Raw genomic sequence first — 22327 nt, 5'->3', positions numbered from 1 at the left:
AGAAATTAAATATCAGTTGTTGATTTAACATTTCTGAATTGTTGTATCGACTACCCAAATAATATATTCATAGCATCCAGTGATGCAGCTCACAGTGAAATCTTCTATTTCAATGCAAAAAAAAGGAATTGTTCATTTAGTATAAATCAGCATAACAAACACTTCATTGAATATTCATGACTCCTAAGTGTCTATTACCTTCATTGGAAAGTCATGAATATTCATTGTTCACCTATTGTATATGCATGTCTGCCGACTCCCATGAGGCAACGTGGCCCACAGCAAAGATCTCCAAATGAAGGTCGAGTTCAACTTGCTGATTCTCTGAAATCATGGGTACTGCTGGGTGATATAAAATCATGAAATGACACTCAAAAGTTCATGAAAATGCCTTTATTTCTTAGTTGATTCCAACATCAGATTTTGATTGATCAGACTGGACAAGACTGTGTCGTTTGACTGATATGCTTATAAATCGTGAGAAATTCCACACAATATTGATGACTACTGTACATGTCTTCAGTGTTGATTTCTTATTGCCGAGACCGTGCAAGTCTTCTCAAACACAGGTAATAAAACATACAATTTGCAGACACAGATTTGAAATAATTTGAATGAAATGAAAATAAAACACTATTTACAACTAGCAGGGAGTCTATAAATAACAGAATACTATACTGTTTAAATACCCTGTATATCCCCACCTATAAAACCCACTAGTTAATCTAGTTTAGTATGCAAAACAAACAGGAATCATTAATCTAGTAAAAATCACCAGTAGAAAGACATTGGGTAACTTAATGGTGAAAAGTGTGCAGGTAGAATGAACCCAAGATCATAGTAGAAAAAAAATTGAATTAAGAATGGTTACTGGCAGTTTTATTAGCTATCACACACAATAGGGTTATTTGTAGTATCAGTGTCTATAAGCTCAAAAGGAAAAGCTCAATATTTGAATTCCCATATTCAGCAAATTTTCTTTGTTTTTTCAGAAAAAAATGTTTTGGTAAAAATAGCTCTGCCTAGGGGATCAATTGACAAAGTTCATACATACTGAGATGAGAGTACAGAACATAGTTGAGCAGCCAACATTGTTTTGGGCCAAAAATTATGAAGTTGCAAGAGTATTTACTGACATTAATTATTCATAAGAAAGTGTCCACTGCTCAAGGTATTACTACGTAGTTTGAATACAATCACCTTACAATGATTTAGCACACAGCGTGAAATAAAACAACATTGCTAAGATTTGTTATCACTTAAAAACAAAACAGACAACTGTAGGAAAAGTGTATGCTGGGATGGTTTACTGAAAGAAAACTTTGCTCCTGTCTTGTTTGGGAAATGTGTTTGGATAAGTCTATTAGGATATATATACTGTGTTATTAAATTATATATAGCATAAATTATGCTTTATTGAAAATATATAATTTTGTTCACATTTTACACCTGAGGATATATTGATTTTTGAAGTGCTATAACGGATATTTGTGTCACCATGATTTGTTAATATACACTATATACATGTATGCTGCATGTCTAAATACTGAATCTATTGTAATAAATTAATCAACCTCAAGAAACCATACAGATAATAAACAATTAATAAATCGGTCAATTATACATAACATGGGATGATTTTGACAAAGTATGACAAAAATTTGTGTTAATAATCATATTTTCATGGGCAAATATTCTAGACTATTCTAGAAATGAACTTATAGAAACAAAATGGCGAAAAGTTCAACTTGGGCTACATGGAGTCTAAATTTCAAATTAGCCTTGCTTTCAGTATGTAAAAGAAATGTACTGTTACACAGAAGCCTCAAAACTTTGACACAAAATACCTCAGAGAGTACTTATGATAAGTACTTTTACTGTGTTAGTAGATTTTACCATAGCAAATATGGAACCATTTCTTAACTCCGGTGGTAAGGTACCAATATTGCAATGGTGCTGAAAAGTAACAAAACTTGACTGAACACATCAAACGAAAGCAAGTGTGTCTCTTGATTTTGTCTGCCTGACAGCTGCACATTACAAACATCACATCTACGTGATATGATTTAGATAAAGGCACACAATCTCATACTTAGGATACTGCATTGTGGGGGACGTTGTATGTTAGTATGAACTACAAATTATACCAAAGATGGTATGTTAGTATTAGAAGTGTCTCTCAAATCAGTCTTTGGGGCCTATCATTCTGTGTGGTCTCACCCATTCGTCAAACTGTTCAGCTGTAAGATGACCAAGTTTCAAAGCGGCCTCTTTCAGTGTCAAGCCTTCAGAGTGGGCCAACTTGGCAATTTGAGCAGCTTTGTCATAGCCTATGTGTGTATTGAGACTTGTCACCAACATGAGAGACTCCTTCAAGTACCGACCTATCTGGATGGTGTTTGGTTGGATTCCCACAATGCAGTTCTGGGTGAAGGAAGCACTTGCGTCACCAAGGAGACGCAGTGATTGTAAAACATTGGCTACTATCATTGGTTTGAAGACATTGAGTTCCAAATGACCATTACTTGCACCTATAGAAACTGCTGTGTGGTTACCCATCACTTGGGCTGCTACCATGGTTACAGCTTCACACTGTGTGGGATTCACTTTACCTATGAAAAGAAAGGAGGCTGTTTAGCAGACCATTTCTATGAACAATATTTACAAAGTTTTGTACAGTAATATTGCACTGAATTGATATATATTTTAATCAAAATATTTTCAATAGTTTTTACCGGTAAATCTGTCCTCCCCGAAAATATGATTTGAAAATATTCACAGCTAGTTGAAAATGCTTCTATTACATTACAGCTCCAAACATTTCATAAACCTACCACATGATGGAAAGTGAACCACATAAAGTACTAAACACTCAGAAAACTTTCAAAAAACTGGCTATTCACACAACCTTACAAAATACTGGAAACACACATAGAATAGTGTCCATCTATTGAAGGCAACACAAATTAGGTTTATGCTAGGGAGTCAGACCCTATTCATAACCCTAACCCTAACTCCCTAACATTGAATACAATGTGTATCTAATGTACAGTCAATCCACTGTTCTACATTCTGTCCAAACACTAATGTTACAATTACCTGGCATAATACTGCTTCCTGGTTCATTCTCCGGTAAAACCAATTCACCTATTCCACATCTGGGGCCTGAACCAAGTAGTCTGATATCATTGGCTATTTTCATCAGACTACAGGCAATCACATTTAATGCACCATGTACTTCTACCATAGCATCATGGGCTGCCAAGGCCTCAAATTTGTTAGGTGCTGATGTGAAGGGCAAGTCTGAGAGGAAGGAATAGAAGTCAGTTCAAATATCTCTTCATGTAGAGCTTTCTAAATTTCCCAGTTATAAAACATAAATGCTATTGTTATTCATTTACTAAATTTCATTTTCCATAATTTTCAGAAATACATTCAATTTATTTTTCCAGAAGTAGTGTGAAAATGCAATGACTTTCCATGATTACATGATTCCTGTGTTAAATCATCTCTTCAATTTTGTGTTGGTTTTCAGTTGTGCCAGTCAAGGAATGTTACATCAACCTACAAGGCTACAGTGAGTTAAAGTATATGCATTATCTTACTTGTAAGTTCTGCAATTTTAGCTGCCACTTTCTCTGCAAATCCAACCCTTGTATTTAGACCAGTACCAACTGCTGTACCACCTGGTGAGAATACAACAATCAGAGTACAAAAGAGATTAAAACAACCAATCAGGGTACAGAAGAGATCAAAACAACCAATCAGGGTACAGAAGAGATCAAAACAACCAATCAGAATACACAAGAGATTACAGCCACCAATCACAGAACAGAGAGAGATTAAAACAACTAGAGTATAAAGTAGATTACAGCAACCAATTTTATCATGTGTAAACTCCAAAATTTGTCATTTCCCAATGAAACGTAAAATTGAAATAAAATGTTTACAGTTAGTTTACTATGTGGAACACATACCTACTGCAAGTTGATGAAGCCTGGGTAATGTTGCACATACTCTTTGAATACCATTTGATATCTGTGTTACATAACCACTTAGTTCTTGTCCTAAAGTCAATGGAACAGCATCCTATAACAGACAATGGGAAAAACCAAGGAAATGAAATCCTGTATCTATGTGAATTGTGGGTGAAAGTATTCCTATACGATGTCATTTGTAGAACTAGACCAGCAACACTTTTTATGTCTCATATACTTCCAACGTTTTGACTTTGTTATTCGCTTTAGTTTTTTACAGGAAAATGTTCTCAACTATTTAATTATTTTTCCCTGAATTTAAGTAACGTTCACACTCAATAAATCAAATCAGGTGTTTCATACACGAGACAGATAACATCAAAATTACCTGCAAGTGTGTTCTTCCAATTTTCACAATGTTCTCAAATTGCCTGGATTTCTCTTCTAAAGCATCATGGAGTATTTGTAGACCAGGAAGTAGCCGACTGTTAATTTCCTGGGCTGCTGCTATGTGCATGGCAGTTGGAAACGTATCATTGGAACTCTAGTTGAGGAAAGAAACACAGATTTTATTGTTAACTTTTGAAAGTGTTGTCAGTTTTTTCATTAATTTTGAGTATCTAATATTTGAATTACTGCTTTTTTCTACTGGGTTTACATATCATGTTTCATACCTGGCTTTTATTGACATGGTCATTAGGATGAATAGGATCTTTACTACCGATGACACCACCTGTCATTTCAATGGCTCTATTACTGATCACTTCATTCACATTCATATTGGTTTGTGTTCCAGAACCTGTCTGCCATATCACCAATGGGAAGTGGTCGTCCAACTTACCACATATTACCTAACAGTAGTGAAAAACACAAGTTATAACATGACAACCTAAAGCATTGAGCTATTGAAACCATCATGACTTGACTGAATGAGATATTGTGTATGAAAGCATAGAAGAATTCCAGTATTGTTTCATTTATTAAAAATATGTACATTTCACATAATGTACATTTCAAATTCGCAAACCTGCATTATGTATGCCAACTTTCATAGATACATCAGTAATATCTGACTGATTGGGATTTGAAGAACTATAAAATTAAGAAACAAGAGATGGAAAAATGATTTGAAACTATCATTAACTTTTATTACCTTTGTTGGTATCATTGCTGTACATGAATAATTCAAGTTATTCTTTTGAGTCAACATACTATTTCTCTATATCTTTTTTTGCGTGTACCAACAGTAAAACTAAAAATAAAGTGAAATACACAATAAAGGCCCAGTCCTGATTAGGATTACCATTTAGGTATAAATAATAACCAAAAGACTGTCTGACAGAGCTATAGAAAAAGTTGGTCCAGAACAAAAGATTTATTCTACATAATCCATATGGCTTCACTGATAAGATAACACTGAGAACCTGATTACTTTGTAGTGTTTGTTAGTGTGTGTGTTCTTACCTCATCTGCTGCTTTCACTATATAATCTGCTTTGTCAGGATCTAACCCATAGTCCTTGTTGACTATTGCTGCAGCTTTCTTCAGAATACCAAATGCTCTGATTAAGGGTATCTACAGTGTACAACAAATACTCAATATAACTTCACTTTTGACAATTCATACAAAAGATTTTATCTATCAACCTTTTTTAACTACAGATAGTTTTGAAAGGTGATACTAGTATCCCTTATAATGTCATTGGAAAATTTACATGTAATATTTTCCATATCTGATTATCACATGTAATTTTCCCATATTTGTTGTGGGATTTGTTTATTTTTTTTATGTTATGTCACATTTTCTGAAACATTTTTAGATTAACAATAAGTTTACATGACTTATATACTTACAGGCATCCGCTCACTGACACCTCCAATTGGAAAGTTGCGCACAGACCTTGCTGTATTTGCACCATAGTATTTATCACTTGGTACCTGTATGGGTCCAAAGCTGTCTTGTTCAGTTCGGAAAGTAGTCTATAGAGATGAGGGGAAATAAAGAGAGGCAGTCAGTACACCTACCTCATAGTCAGACATCAAAAGTCATGTGCCATCACAATTCACGTGTCATATCAGAGACAAAGTGAAATCCTGACCAATGATACATCATCCATGGTTTTGATATTCTTCCTCCACCCAGTATATAATATTACCGATTGGTAATACAGTGTTTTCTGGGGATAGATCTTTGGTTATTTGTTCTCCATGGTTGTGGAATACTAGGCTGCCACAAGAACTCCACTGTGCTAATAATTTGAATGTTTTTAAGTCTGGTCTAAAAATTCATCTTGTTTTAGAAAGTTCATATTATGCAAAGTAGCTACTCATATTTTAACATGACCTTTATAATAAAGTCATTGCTTTTTAGTGCTCTTAAATTGTACGGTTTATTTTTTCCTTACATTTTTGGGGGGTTCTGATTTTAGTGATTTTACAGTACTCTTTTCTTTACTTTTTTTATGGAAGGCGTTTTTTAAGAAATAAATATTGTTAATATTATCATTATTATGTCTCACTTCATTTACAATCTAATGTGTGTAAGACGTGTGCGGTGCAAGTATGCAACGTATATTTTAATTGTGATTTATGATAGTTCCAGCCTTCAAAGTAACGTCCAGACACTTATTTCTGCCTTGTAGTACACTTGTATTGATTACGGCTATCAATATAAATATGAGTTTGGGTAATAAAATAGCTACCTTAGTAACATTGTCTGTACTTTATCAACACTAGTTAGATTAAGGTATTTGTCATGTCATATCATCATCAATTTCCCATAAACCATTGCAGGAAATAAAAAAATTGAAAATCAAAGTTGAGCAAGTTACTGAGCAAGGTTCTGATTTAATTTCTACTCACAGTCAAAAAAAAATTCTTCAACTTTCAAGAGAAAAAAAATGCTAAATTTTCACTCTGAGTAGAAATGTTCATTTGCAAAATATTTTTTGAACAAAAATAATTTGCAACCATCATTTTTTTTTTAAAAAATCATGCTGGTTCAGTGGCTATACATTGCTAGTATTTGTTGACCACTACCAGATTGAGGTCAAACAACCAATCAATCAAATTATCAATACATTTTTATTACACGATATATTAAAACACACACAAGCAAAGAGTGTACTGTATGGTACAATTCAGAAGAAATGTAACGTTCATACAATTAGACTAGAGTTTTAGAGGAGAGTATTACAAATTCGAAAAAGATTATTAATCGAAAAAGATTATTATTATTATTATTATTATTATCATTAAAAACTGGATAAAATGCCCATGCATGTTATCCGTGATTGTCTGTCTGTCATTTTGGGGGAAGGGAGGGACACAGAGAAACCTTATGACTGATCCACGTGTGCTGTGCCGCTATGCGTCACAATTTCATGTTGTGACTCTTTTGACAGCCTAATGAGTGAGTGAAATATTATACTGAATTGTCCCGACTACGTCCACGCAAATTCCACTCTAGTTGTTGAGTACACACTTACCATTCTTCTCAATGTTATGGTTCCAAAGTTATCGAACTTTCGACACGTTCTCAGGACACTGACGGAAGTAGTGAGAGTACCCAATAGTTTGACAATCACCACCATCTATGCACATACGTAACAATCAAATAGGCAATGCGCACGTATGCAAAGTTTACTACCATCAATAAACCTGTACCGTACCATGTGACATATCCGCGTATTTGCAACCGTTACCTTTAACCCGGAAGTGGAACCTTTACAACTATCCATATCCACACAGTGTATGTTCACAAGAGTTGATATAATATGTAAATGCTCGGCACGTTTTATGTTTTGTACTGAAATGGTAATTTCTTTTGTTTCATGCCGTATATGCTAACGTGTCTAAACATCCGATTAAAAATCTGTGAATATGTTCATAATGAATATGCAAATAAGAAAGGTGAAAGGTGAAGTGAATAATTACAGCGAGTCAGATACCCAACTAGTGGTGCATGCTTCAGTGTGGTGACAACCGAAGGTAATGGCAATGTGGTTCTCAATCTTACATGTCATGCTGCTATCAAGTATGTATTCATAGCTCAACGAAGAAGATCAACTTTAGGATCGCTTGTCAATTCTGAGGAAAGTGGTATCCAAGACGAAATTTACACGTAAGTAGTTTTTACAATGCAGTCTGGTCGGTGGACTGACGGATGGTTCATAATATCATGTGAATATTATACGGTTGAATGAACTTGACATGTGTGTTTGGGAGAATGAAAGTTAAGTTCTGCACGAAAGATGAAATACGCGTGATTTTTATTTGCACTTGGTAAGATTTTTATAGAAGCTTAAACGACACCAGTAAAATGTACCGGTGCGAGCATGATATGATGTGGCATCATTTGATAACCCTTGGCCCTCATTTCAAAACAGAACCAAAAGTCCAAAAGATAGTGATAAAGAAGATGTGTGTCATCATCTTCCATCCTTTTGTTGGTATCTTCATCAAGTAAACAAAAATCGAATAAACTATGAATTGTAATGAAAAAAGAATAAAATATTGTTCACATTTATTTTAACAAGTTGAATGTGGAATATCTACCCTCCACATGATATGTCATAATATACATGTAAAATGTTTTAGAGTAATCATTTCTTTAAATCAGTCAGTATGTCCGTATTAATTCTTATATAAACACACACAAATTCATAGAAGTACATTGTATGAAAGTGTTGTAACATCAGTAAATAAAGATTTCTTTCAATTGTCATTTTACTACTCAGTGAAAGTGTAGGCAAACATACATTGAATTAAATCATTGTTTTGTTATACACTGCACACACTATCAGAGAGAGTCATATGGTAGAAATCATGAAAAAACAATGGAATATACAAGCTTCACTATTGATAAAAAAAAATACACAAACAACTTTCATTTGTTGAATGGAGCTACTGGAGGGTCAGCACATATAGCAGTGCTTAATTAAGTGGTAGACAATTTTAATATTTACTCAATTTCCTTTCTTTAGACATTTTTGAATTTGTTGATTTGCTCATGTGTATGGATGTAGTTTATGTAATTGTTATGTAATTATTGTATGGTGTTGATTATGATGAGGAGGGAAAGTTTACAATTACATGATTAATTAATGAAGGTACATTATAATTGTGTAACCAAAGAGACTATATTTTCAGGTGTGTATGTTGCAATTCATTTTCCTTTCCAAAGGCCTTTTTAAAATTTTAATGAATGTCATATATGTATTTTTATGAAAAAATGCCTCATGAAACACAAGCTGAGAACCACTAGCTTCCCCATGTGGAAGACAGTTGGAAGTCAGAACATAGCTAAATGAAGGACTGAAAATAACACATGATAAGTCTCTAGGGATCATTAGCATGCATGCCTAGAGGAAACCTTGAAAATATATAAACCCCATAGAAGTGATGATGCTTTCTACGTCTAGGCGCAATTTGTGTAGTTGTTACTGAAACCATAGAAGAAAGCACTGCACTGACCAAATATGTGCTCAAAGTCTGCAGTGAAAGTGTGCCATTAAAATAGGGTTGACCTTTGTTCACTTTCCTATTGATCTTATTGTAAGTCCATGGATACATTTATCTATACTATTATATAACCTTGCATGTTATCCTGCCTCTTAGCCCTGTCCTTTCCAATTCTGTGCTTTACTTTTATAGTTTAGTTGAGATATCATGAAGACAAGTCTCAACAATGTTTAGTCTATTGATTTGTGATATTAAGAATATTTAAAAAATGTAATCTGTACCTAGAGAAGTCTTTTTGTAAAACCTTGAGTATATTGATGTGACCATGGAGGTATAATATATACCGTCATGGTGTGACCATTCCTTCATCTGTTTTCAAAAGATTAGGTGTACTTGTACTGCTATTGTCTTCACTGGTATGGGTGTGGTACTACCTGGGAGAATCTAAAAATTGATTTACATGCCAGCAATATTGTAACATTTCTTCAGTGAATTCAAACATGATGATTGTGATTCGTTTAATGTAAACTGTTTTGCCAAATTATCTGACATTACGTAGGATGTAGTGAATTACTTCTTTAAATTATCTGGAAAAAAGTCATTAGATGTATGCAATCTAAAATCTATTTTTCTTCATTTAGCCAAAGAGAATATGAGTAACCTAAGAGGGCTCTTGTCACTACGAGTCACTAGATGAGTACTGACAACCCTAGGTCATGAGTATTTGCGGCTGAATGAAGAAAAATATTGGAGAACAACATAATTATACCAGTTCCAGTAATATCAAAGAAAAAATCGGGGAAAGTAACGGCAATATTGAACGTTTTGATGTGTATTTCGAAGACAGCAGAACCATCATCACTTAATTGCAACAGTATAGTAACATTATTGTGATGTTTTTTTGAAATCACTTTAATGTTCAAAATAACCTTTAATAACCTTTTATTTATATATCATACTTTGTAAATTCGATGAAAAATATTGTAAAAATCATGTCACTCATGGCTTATCATAGAAAATTATTGGAAAATTGATATGCAGCACAAACAATTATTTAAAAAAAAAATATTCATAAATTATCATAACACAACTTTTACACCAAATTATCCCATTTGTTAATTAACAAGTTCCTTGTGAGCCCTTAATTTTGCATAAAACATGACACAATGCAATCATTTCATTATGATAAACATTACATAATGATTTTTTCATAAATTTCATTAATTAAGTTATACCAGCACTTGTGATAATTATGGTATAATTGATCAGTTTGATAAATTAATGCAGTTACTTAAAGAATGTAGGGATAAAGTTTGTGTACGTAACAAATATGCATCTTAGCAACACAGTTATATGTAAAGAAATATGGTGAAGTATATGTATTTTGTCCCTGGGTATTATGTCCTATCCATATTGTGTTATCACTCCCAATGCCATGTTATTGGTATAGTCAATGTTGACTTTAAACTTGGCATTCAGCTGAGGACATCCATAGTATTATATAAGTATACAATAGACACCGGTGGAAAGATAAACAACAAGGCGGAGCCGCGTTGTTTATCCTTCCACCGGTGTCTATTGTACTTATGCCCGACAAGTTCACAGGATGGCAGGATTAGTCCATCTCACCCTTGCTAGACTAGATTAAGATAAAGTACACACTGTCTCACCCCTTGCCACGCTAGGTGATGATAATAACTGAGATAAAAGTGTACACATTCGGGTGAGGACACACACAGCATGCAGTGTTCACGGCGAAGAAATAAGCCATACAACATTCACAAGCCCTGATATGACTGAACAACGAGATGTGTCTTATATTATATAGTGTAGCTCATCTGAAGATCTGTGTAAAATTCTTTTTTTAAATGTTTACCGTTTCTTTTGAATGGTAACAGTTGTGCCCTTCATCCTTAAACCCTTACTGTGCAGTCACTACTCCATTCATGGTACAGTAGTATGACTTATTTTTAATACTACTCGCCACAACTATTTTTCTCCGTAATTAAGTTCTCCTCGTAATTTTGGCAAATTATTTTGGTCCGGGTCGTACTCTTGCATTTCATTCTTGAGACCATGGAGGCTCCCCTTCTATACTTCCATGTGCAGGCATATGGTTTCTGACTTTGCCGGACTGGTTTTACTTGAACTACAAAGGTCAACCCAATTCACACCTTCTAAGTCCCCCTTTGTCTTACACTATCCAATACTGATAAGACTTCAGCGGCAACTCAGACAAGGAGGTGGTTATAACCCGCTACACAAACTTTAATATTAGCTCCGGTAGAGGACTGCTAATCCCGTACATGTCAAACAATGTGTCAACATTATGACAGATAAAGGGCATAAAGTCAAGTACATGTACTTTTATATAAATCTCAAAAACCAAAGTCCTATACAGGAATTCACATGCCATGTGTTTCTAAGTCATAAAATGTAAGGGTGAGAAATTTTGTGATATGATTATTTCTTTCTCACTTTTAACCACAATTTGATGTGTGATATTTATGAAAGATATAGAGAATCAGACGTACGTTGTCTATCTACTGACTGTCCTTGGCAAAAAATCCTTATCATATCTTATAGCACCAAGTCATACCCTAATCTGCTATGTTAACAAGGTCGAGTGTCATGATCTTATGATACTGTAAGGCCATGCAGTCAAAGATAGGTGTCCAGTCTGTGCAGATGATTGCGAGACTTATCACTTTAGTGGACTATGATATCTAATGTATTCAAAAGAGTATGATATAGATACTTCATGATGTGTTGACTTTGCTATTCAGTGTCTATAGTGTTATTGTCATGTCAACTAGTTATTGGTCAGACAGCTCATTAATGCTATTTTTTAAATTAATGTATGACAACGGAAGCTGTAGTTTTGGTTATGATTATCAATAGTGGTATTTGGTTGTTATGTATTCATATATGTGTTTGTGTGAATGTTGTTATGAAACTAGAATGTTGATAAATATTATGAATGTCTATAGAACGTTGGTGTATATATATATCAAACATCAGACAATTAGTCATCTAAAAGTCACTGTGAAGTGTGAAACTAGAAGTTACCAGCTCTTCCAATAATATCTTACTACTGTGTTACTTGTTACTGCTCTTCATATAATGTACTGAACATAGTTTACCCCCGCACATTTTTGCTATACTCAGTTAATACATACATACACACATACCTACATACATACATACATACACACATACACACACACACACACACATACATACATACATACATACATACATACATACATACATACATACATACATACATACATACATACATACATACACACACACGTGCGCACACACACATACATACATACATACATACATATATACATACATACACACACATGCGCACATGCATATATCTGTATCTATATACATATATCTACATTTATCTACATGTATATATCAATATATCTATATATGTGAATGAATGGGTTGTTTCATAGGTATCAGTAACCTTTCAGTCATCTTGTTACTCCTTTTGGTTTGTACTTTTCATTTTAAATTGCTGTCTTATGTATTAATCATATTTTTGTTCTTTTTTTCAGATCAACATGATGTTCTGACACACCCAGTCAACAACTAACACTACCAGACACACAACTAGAAAGACAACATGATTTCATGAACGTCAAACTAACTTGTAGACTAATCCCTTAATAGTATGACAAACACATTAAAATACCATTTTAGATAGAAATTGAATTAACCTAGAAGTTTTATTTCCATAAAGATAATTACACACACACATGTACAAATTTTAAAATATTTCATTTCAACACTGCATTTTTGTCCAATATAGGATATAGTATTTTCAAAATTAATTTATTTGGCCTTCAACTTGTCTTTTGATTTTAATTCACTTGGACACTTCACCTTCCATCAATCACATTAAATATTTTATATTGCTAAATATAGCTACAGTTTGGTGGGGTTTTTTTTTAAAAGACAGTTCTGTAAAATATCAGATTTGTTATTTTAACATGTCAGTGCATGATATGCAGAGTAGTATTTTTGAGTAGAATTGGTGACATTTTTATGATCATATTGTGTTTGGGTAGTGTATGATACAGTATTTATTTACAAGCACTTTGACTGAAACCTGCAAGTGAAGCACAATGAATGTGACTAAACTAGCACAGCTTTCTACCCTACTGGGTGTATTAGTGACTCTCTTTTGCTCAGTGGAAGCATCTGCCAAACCAAAGAAGCCAAATTTTGTGTTACTGATGGTTGATGATCTTGGCATGGGAGATGTGGGTTGTTTTGGAAATGATACAATTCGTACACCTAATATGGATAGCATTGCCAGACAAGGTGCTAAACTAAGCCACCATGTGGCACCTGCACCATTATGTACACCAAGTCGGATTGCATTTATCACAGGAAGGCATCCAATAAGATCAGGTAAATATCACACCTTATCCATTTACTATTTTCAGAAACTAGACAGTGTTAAGAAAACTTGATATACAGTGGTTGTTGAGAACAAACTCTCTCGTTTTTTGACTGTAAATAAAAGGGTAGTCATTTTACAGGCTAATAAAAGGAAAATGATATTTTACCGAAGTACAGTTATAATAGGCATAGCTGTTTTCATATTTAAAAAATGTGCACATGTTTTTAATGATGAAAATTTACCTTAGAAATCAAAATGTTATTCAGAAGATATATGATCAGGTAATATTGACCAAAAATATTACCTAAATACATTTTAACAATATGGTTGTCATTTGTAAATTGACAGTTAAAAATACCAGAGCAGATTGACCTGAATATGTGATGCCTTTAATTAGTGCCCATTCATGTGCTTCATTTGCATATAATTTACATATTCATCAACCATGCATATAAGCATGGAATAACAATACAGAGTCTGAGATCATTAGTATTGGCAGAGTGACTGCTTGTGACAGATATGACGAACACAATATCACATTTGTAAACTAAATAAAGTGTGATTTATTACCCTGACATTTAAATTCAAAAAATGTCACTGAATGGGATAATAAATATTAAGAGTAAACAGTTAACATGTCACACATTTCCTACACAGCTCTGAGAAAAGTTACTCCCAAAACAGCTATTTTTACAATTTTTTTGCACTAAGAACATTCTATCTTATCAACTTTTAGTAACAGTATTGTTTTACTGTAAACCTGGATATTTTTGGTACTAGAAAATTTTGTGATTTTAAAGTCTTCGGCTTGTTCTCAAAGACCTATTTTAACTAATGACCAGATTTGTACATTTTGTTTATGTACAAGAATGCATTTTAGTCACTAATTATTTTTGTGGATTTGTTCTCCAATAAAGTAATCGAAAGTAAGTCTTTAGCCAAACATTTCCAGGTTTACATCATGTACTTAGGCGCTAGTGGTTATAATTTATAAACCAATGTAATCAATTAACTTTGTATTTATACAGCTTGAACAGTATATTGTAAATCAAGGACTATTAATTGTTGGAAAATGCTAAATTCAGATTCCAGAGTGCAATTAGTTTGTGGTTATAAAAATAGTTGTAGGCAATAAACGCAAATTTACACAATGTATATGTGAAGCATTGTGGTAACAGTAAGTAGTTCAGTCACACTGGTTACCATCAGTCACTCAAAGAAAGATACAGTTGTAGGTAACATCATAAGCACCGGAGAGATATATGTAGGCATGATATGTCTGAGTTTTGTGTATAGATGTTTGTCTAATATATTTAGAACTCAGCTATATTTGCTGGTTAAGCAATACACACTGCCTGTCACCTATGTTCACATTTGTTTGTACTCCCATTCAGAACACTAGTTGAATTTTACATAGTGGTACCTCATACTTTTTTTCATTAATTTGAACTCATCATTTCAAAATATTGCCATTATTACAATATAGATTGATTTACTTGACTTGTTGTGATGAAAAGAATTCTTTTATTTATTTATTGCATCCCTTTTGAATCATGGTCTCACTATGTATGTTAAAATAGTAGCACTGGCTGTAAATTTAAATGCATACTGTTATGATACATGCCTAAAAATAGAAAATATGACTAATAAACCAGGTACTCAAACAAAACCAAAATAAAGATGTAAACTGGGGAAGAAAACAAGGCAATAGTTCCTTACTATCAGATACACTTCCAACACCCTTTTACTACTTGTATCAACATGTTGAAACTCTCACAGCCATGATCTCCACTTTCTATAGGAATCATTTTCATGTACAATATAATCTTTGATTATGGCGCTGGATTAGACTGTCGACAGTCTAGTGCTGGATATGAAGAGAACATTTTAGAAAAATAGATTTACTATTTCGCCAAATAAAGACACAACACAACTGATCAAGAATGAATTTACAAGAAGAAATATAGTTGTCTTACAAGTTACAATTTTGTCCCCATTTATATTTTAAAATGCTACAAAGACTTATATCCCATAATACTATTTTTGTTTTGTTTATTATCAGGAATGTTAGGTTATGGGCGTTTTCGAATGATACCATTTCTTGCTGCAACTGCAGGACTGCCGTCAAATGAAACTACTTTTGCTGAAGAATTGAGACAAGTTGGATATAAAACAGCATTGATAGGTAATAATTTTGTCTCTGATATTTGACTTAATGTAATTGTTTTCTGTTCATAATTTTGACATTTCATTTTCAAATGTATAGTAGCTACAATATAGACAACAAAAAAGAAGTACAAAGAGGTGAAAACACCAAGTACACCAGGATAAGAAATTATTTATTCAAATATCAAAAAGCAGTACATTATTTCACATTTGACTGCTGTATGTTTTCATAATATAGTTTGTAATACAGTAGCTACAATATTAACGACAAAGAAGAAAGATGAAAAATCAAAGACAAAAAATCTACACCACAATAAAAAATGTAGCCTACACCTGTAAGAATATCTATGAGTGGTTATATTATTATTTCATATTTGGCTGTCGTATGTTTTCATGATATAGTGTAATATAAACAATGTTTCCAACTTTGATGTCACAAATAACACAAGTAAAAGTACAACTTCATAATACTTTTATGAATACATAATAATAATTTCCACTCAACTTTAGAGAAAAATAAATGGCAAGCAAAGAAATGAAAGAAATATGTATTACTAAAAAACCTACCTCCTAAGAAACTTATAAGTACCATGGGGAGGATATTTTAAGTTATATATTTGATATGTAGGTGTTGTCATCATTTGTTTACTTGTTTGTAAATAGTTTCTACTTGTTAATTCACAGGTAAATGGCACATGGGACTACACTGTGGGAATTCAAAAGACTACTGTCATCACCCCTTGCAGCAAGGTTTTGATTTTTTCTATGGTCTTCCCTTGACGAATTTACGAGACTGTGGAGCTGACACTAGTCGAAGTGTCGTCACTGCCTGGTGCCCACTTCTTTTTGAAAACATCAGTTGTACTGCTGCTGTAATATTCCTCTCAATACTGCTTCTATATAAATTGAAATATATTACAACTAGAGGTTTGATATGTTTGACAGTCATGGCAACTGTTCTTCTACTTTCACCTATTATTGCCACAAAAGGTGTGAGAGTTATAAACTGTTTACTGATGAAGAACTACGATGTCGTAGAACAACCAGTGGTTCTTGAAAATTTGACGCTTAGATTTACAAAACAGGCTGTGCAATTTATTCAACAAAACCAAAATGACCCTTTTGTGCTTTTTATGTCATATGCTAAAGTACACACAGCATTATTTAGCTCGCAGAAGTTCAAAGGAATAAGTCGGCATGGGCGATATGGAGATAATGTCGAAGAAGCTGACTGGAGTGTTGGTGAAATTTTATCAGCATTAGAAAAGTTAGGATTGAAAGATGACACGTTTGTGTTTTTGACGTCTGACAATGGAGCTCACCTTGAAGAGTTGGGATTTGATGGACAGAGAGAAGGCGGTTATAATGGTATTTATAAAGGTATGCAGTACATGTCCTTGTTCTATTACCGGCAGCAACTACCAAAATTACAATTTTGTGTTGTTTGAATGATATTCAGTACAGATCATGTGCAGTTTCAATCAAACCAGGTACAAAGGTGACATATACGGGATATATGCAAATGTGCCAAATGGTTGTCATATTTGTAATTAAAAATCAGTATTTACTGCATAACTCAAAACTGTACGATATAGATACTCCATTCAAGTGTCTACCCCCATACTCATAATATCAGGTGCACACTTTCTCTTAAGACTTCTACCTTGACCTTCAGGGTCAGTTATCAAAATCAAGCCATTTCTTGCATTATTTACAGACACTTTGCAGTATTTATTTTTTGTCACAATTTCTTTTAAATCCTGCCACAATGCAGTCACATAAGGTAATTTAAAAATACTTTAGGGGTTATGTGTTTAAAAAGACTTGTCTATAGATTATCTTCATTATAAAAATGTTTTTAAAAATGAAAATAAAATTATACATGCCTTTAAAAATTTAAATCGTAGTGTCAGATAAAAGCAGACTGATTTAAAAAACATATGTTTCAAGATTTGATTTAACATCAGAAAGATTGGACAAAAGGTAGATTCAAAGTGACAAGTTGTTCTAAAGACAGGGTGCTGCAACAGCATGTCACTTGTATATACCATTCTCTGTAAAATACAGGTGCATTTAGTGTCTTTTATATATTTACATAAATACAATGAAATTCAACTGACCAGCATATGAAAGGAAGTTGTAAAGGGGGTCATAAAATACAAGATGACAGTATCTAGACTAAGTGAAGTTGACCACCTTACTAGACACACTATTTTTATAGACAATCTTGCAATACAATGGATTAAACCTTATACTCAGATTGAAAACAGGACATATATTTTATGATCTCCTGTAATCTGATACCACACTTGGCGTTAATTGTTTGAAATGGACCATAAACCCTACATGTGTAGGGTTTGTGATTGGACATGCCAAAGAGTGTAATTGTTTATATAAACAGGGGTCTAATCAATTGAGTTTATCTTGAAAATATCAGTTGAGTCTATTCCTTTCACACTGGTCATTTGAATTTCATTGTATAAGTTTAGTATACAATATATTTGACCCCTAAAATCAAAGCAACACCATTCATGGAAAAAACAGAATTTACATCTACTGGGTAGTAAAATTAACTGGACATTAAATGTTTTTGGAAGAAGCTTCACGTGTAATTAATGTACCTTTTTGAATTGGTATGAGTAGAAGATTTATAGAGATATTTGCAGCAACTCTTACATTTATAAATCTTATAAATCTATGTGATTATGAATTTTGTACATTCAAAAGTGTTGTGTTGTTGCTAAGTACTTATTTGTATAAATCAACTCGCTAGGTGGAAAAGCTCAGGTCTGGGAAGGTGGATTGAGAGTTCCTACTCTAGCTATGTATCCAGGAATTATTCCGGCTGGTGTCGACGTATCAGAAGCTACCAGTATGTTGGACGTCTTCCCAACCATGATGAATCTTGCAGATGCTGCCATGCCAACCGACAGAGTTATGGATGGTAAAGATCTCATGCCGCTAATGGCAAAAGGCAGTACTGTTTCAGCTCATGAGTTTATGTTCCATTATTGTGGTGCCTATCTACATGCTGTAAGGTATAGACCAAGAGAAGGTAAGACAATCATAATGATTTATAAAGTGATTCAGTGTTCGTAACTGCCACAATGCCGCTTTCAAAAACAAAGGTTTACAGCATCTGAGACAAGTTAAGTTATTTGTATACCTCTTTCTCCGGGAAAGCCCAAGTGTAATTCTTCTAGGTCACAGAGAGATCTTGAAAAGTGTTGAATTATGCATTCAAATATTAAAGCCTATTGAAATACTTGCCACAACTGCAAAAATAAACTATTCAAAAATATTTCTCTCTCCTTCAAATATTCATGATATGTGTTTTTGTTCATAGGTAAAAGTACTTACAAAATTTTCTATGCAACACCAAACTGGACACCTGGTACAGAAGGCTGTTTTGAAGAATTTGTATGTCAGTGTTGGTCACCTCATGTCAGTCATCACGACCCGCCATTGGTCTATGATGTGACCTATGACCCATCAGAAAGAAACCCCCTAAGTAATGAAGATTTAAGATATACAGCAATTGTTGAAAGAGTTAAGGAAGCTGTAGGTGACCATTTGGCTACATTGGAAGATGTACCATTACAATATGCATATAGGAAATTATGGTGGTATCCATGGCTACAACCCTGCTGTAATTTTCCGTTGTGCTACTGTAGAGAAGATGAAAATATTACAGAGTATCTCTAGCAGTTGCTTTGTCAATGTACTCCAGGATGATGCATGTTCCTTAAACTCGTTTATGTCAAGTTTCTAACATTTATTACTTGGTATTTCTTGAAGAACTGTATTGTTGGTGTACTTTACAATAGTGTGAGTGTTTTAAACCCCATTGTGCAAGGATGTTAACATTCATTACAGGGTGTTTCCTTAGCAGCTATTTTATCAGTGTGCTTTGATCCTGTGTTTTAAACATGTATGTGCAAAGTTGCCAACATTTGTTAGTTGGTATTTCTGTATTTCCATGTCATTTTCCATGCGTTTAGTAAGTTTGCGTAGATGCCATAGATTTGCAACATTTCAAGTGATTGACCGAACATCTGAAATATATGCAACGGGTCCGAAATTGTATTGACGCACACTGTGTGCAACACATCAATACTAGTACACTTTATAGCTGTTAGCATTTAATCAAATTAATGTATAATTAGGATATTAGAGATAAAGGAAGTTGTAGGTATTTCGTGATAAACCAATCTTACCTTCAGTTAGTAATGTAGGAATATAATGGTCAGTAACAACACAAGATAAAGAGGTGATGTAATGTGTGTGTCACTTTCACATATTATCAAGGAACACCTGAAATACATGTGTACCAATTATGTTAATTATTTATTGTGTGATTTGTAATTTGATCATTTGTGACTGTTGATGTTCTAATATTTGAAAAATTTAGAAAAAACACTAGTGATATTGTGTGAAAGGAAATGGTGTTCTTGTCAAGAGTTGCAAATATTTGTACAAGTATTTAAAAAAAAGAACTTCAGTGGTGTTTCAAAATGGCAGCTAGATATTTAGATAGTCTCTAAATACTTAAGTAAGTATTTTGTATGTTGTCATATTATTACATTACTCCAATTTTGACTGAAATAGCAATTAGCTGTGTGGTACAACAAAGAAAGGGAACATAATAACTAAATTAGACTTACAAATGTGTGCTGTTAATTTTATATTTATTTTTCTTTTAAAAAATATGTTTGTATATATCAGTTTGTTTTGTTCATTTGTTGATGGGGTGTTACTTGATGTTTAGTTTTAAAGAAGTATTTGATAGAATTTGATTTGATATCTAATGTGACACAGTATTGACAGACCATGTAGCTAAAAAATGAAAACCTTGAATCAGTTTTTGATACTTAGTATCGAATGTGACGCATTGTAGCTAAAAGATTGAAATCTTGTGGCAATGTATTAACAGGTTGTAATATTTAGGAATTGTCATCTGATTGATACAGTAGCTCAAGTAGCCATTTGTATACATCAAAACTCCTTCCTATATCTTGCACTAAATTTTACATGCTATGTGCAATGTGAATGCATTATGGACAGTATAACAAAGGCTTTGCCCATTATAACTTACCAGTCATTTGATGGCAATGTTTCTAGGGTTGTGTAGATGATGAATTGTTCATCATATCATCCTCATTTACATGTAAATGTGGTATAAGAATGTTATATATATTCAAAGGCTTTAATCAACCACCACCCTTATCAATTTTGTTGTTTGAGCTTATGTGACAATTCCAGTCACCCAAAAAGTAACAAAATTCAAATTCAAACTGTTTGTAACAATCCTTACTTGTTTGAACTGTCAAGAAGAATAATACTAGTACATATTATTTTCATGATAGTGGGTTTCCATGTTACAATTTTCTCTACATTGAGGCAGATGCAATGCAGTTCTTGTAGGAGTTCTATTAGAGGATTCTGGGTAGAAACATGATGAGCATTATTCTTGTGAATGTTGGCATTAGTAACAGCTATCGCAAGTGTGGTTTTATATAGAGTACAGGGAATCAAGAGATGATTTGTTGGTGTTGATAAATAGATTGTTTCTTTCCTATACACAAGTACAAACATATCGTTATATTTGACATTTCCAATTCTCAGGACTATTCTATTGTTAAGAACATTTTTCATGCCTTTTTTTTTTCATTTTTATGACATCGGTTTTATTAGTTGTTACCTTATGTATTCTTATCTGTGTTCATTTCAACACACATTAATACTTACTATAATTATAAAAACAATGCTTTTCATGGCTGTGAGTTCTATTTCACACAAATATCTTGACAATGGTGCCTTTACATTGTAACCTAGGTTTTGTCATATTCATGATTGGCTTTACAGTGATACAGCACACCCACACACACACCCACACACACACACACACACACACACACACACACACGCACGCACACACACACACACACACACATGCACACATCCATCCACACATCCATCCATCCATCCATCCACACATACATACATACATACATACATACATACATACATACATCCATCTATCCATACATACATACATACATACATACATACATACATACATACATACATGCATACATACATGCATGCATGCATGCATGCATGCATGCATGCATACATACATACATACATACATACGTGCATGCACATACATACATACATACATACATACATATGTACGTATGTACGTACGTACGTACGTACATATGTACGTACATACGTACGTACATACGTATGTGCATGCATACACATACATACATGCATGCACACACACACAC

At 33.5% G+C, this 22327-nt stretch overlaps 3 protein-coding genes across 3 annotated transcripts; 2 read left to right on the top strand and 1 right to left on the bottom strand.

Moving 5' to 3' along the window:
- Positions 1-1701: 1701 nt before the first annotated feature.
- Positions 1702-7587, bottom strand: LOC144448714 (fumarate hydratase, mitochondrial-like). Its single transcript, XM_078139017.1, has 9 exons — positions 7465-7587; positions 5831-5956; positions 5442-5552; positions 4652-4828; positions 4366-4521; positions 3978-4089; positions 3606-3686; positions 3100-3303; positions 1702-2612 (listed from the first exon to the last, which is right to left on the bottom strand). Exons 1-9 carry the CDS (start codon positions 7567-7569, stop codon positions 2185-2187), a joined length of 1500 nt encoding a protein of 499 aa, XP_077995143.1. The 5' UTR covers positions 7570-7587; the 3' UTR covers positions 1702-2184.
- Positions 7588-13584: 5997 nt separating this feature from the next.
- Positions 13585-17479, top strand: LOC144445393 (steryl-sulfatase-like). Its single transcript, XM_078134935.1, has 3 exons — positions 13585-13873; positions 15928-16050; positions 16716-17479. The coding sequence occupies exons 1-3, from the start codon at positions 13585-13587 to the stop codon at positions 17477-17479; spliced, it is 1176 nt and encodes a 391-aa protein (XP_077991061.1).
- A 1457-nt stretch (positions 17480-18936) lies between these two features.
- LOC144453582 (steryl-sulfatase-like) lies at positions 18937-20776 on the top strand. Its single transcript, XM_078144904.1, has 2 exons — positions 18937-19086; positions 19378-20776. The coding sequence occupies exons 1-2, from the start codon at positions 18951-18953 to the stop codon at positions 19734-19736; spliced, it is 495 nt and encodes a 164-aa protein (XP_078001030.1). The 5' UTR covers positions 18937-18950; the 3' UTR covers positions 19737-20776.
- Positions 20777-22327: the final 1551 nt, after the last annotated feature.

This window comes from Glandiceps talaboti, chromosome 2 (genome assembly GCF_964340395.1).
Source record: "Glandiceps talaboti chromosome 2, keGlaTala1.1, whole genome shotgun sequence".
NCBI lineage: Eukaryota > Metazoa > Hemichordata > Enteropneusta > Spengelidae > Glandiceps > Glandiceps talaboti.
The sequence above is the reverse complement of the archived record's forward strand: the minus strand, read 5'-3'. Positions and strand labels throughout refer to the sequence as shown.

Bases quoted from the DNA above. Each gene is read 5' to 3' on its own strand.
- LOC144448714 (XM_078139017.1), bottom strand. From the start codon at position 7,569: ATGGTGGTGATTGTCAAACTATTGGGTACTCTCACTACTTCCGTCAGT. The intron at 5,553-5,830 runs GTAAGTATATAA...TGTACACTGTAG, and splicing joins GTGTCAGTGAGCGGATGCCT to ATACCCTTAATCAGAGCATT. The intron at 4,522-4,651 runs GTATGAAACATG...TTCCTCAACTAG, and splicing joins ACCATGTCAATAAAAGCCAG to AGTTCCAATGATACGTTTCC.
- LOC144445393 (XM_078134935.1), top strand. From the start codon at position 13,585: ATGAATGTGACTAAACTAGCACAGCTTTCTACCCTACTGGGTGTATTA. The intron at 13,874-15,927 runs GTAAATATCACA...GTTTATTATCAG, and splicing joins AAGGCATCCAATAAGATCAG to GAATGTTAGGTTATGGGCGT. The intron at 16,051-16,715 runs GTAATAATTTTG...GTTAATTCACAG, and splicing joins ATATAAAACAGCATTGATAG to GTAAATGGCACATGGGACTA.
- LOC144453582 (XM_078144904.1), top strand. From the start codon at position 18,951: ATGCCAACCGACAGAGTTATGGATGGTAAAGATCTCATGCCGCTAATG. The intron at 19,087-19,377 runs GTAAGACAATCA...TTTTGTTCATAG, and splicing joins AAGGTATAGACCAAGAGAAG to GTAAAAGTACTTACAAAATT.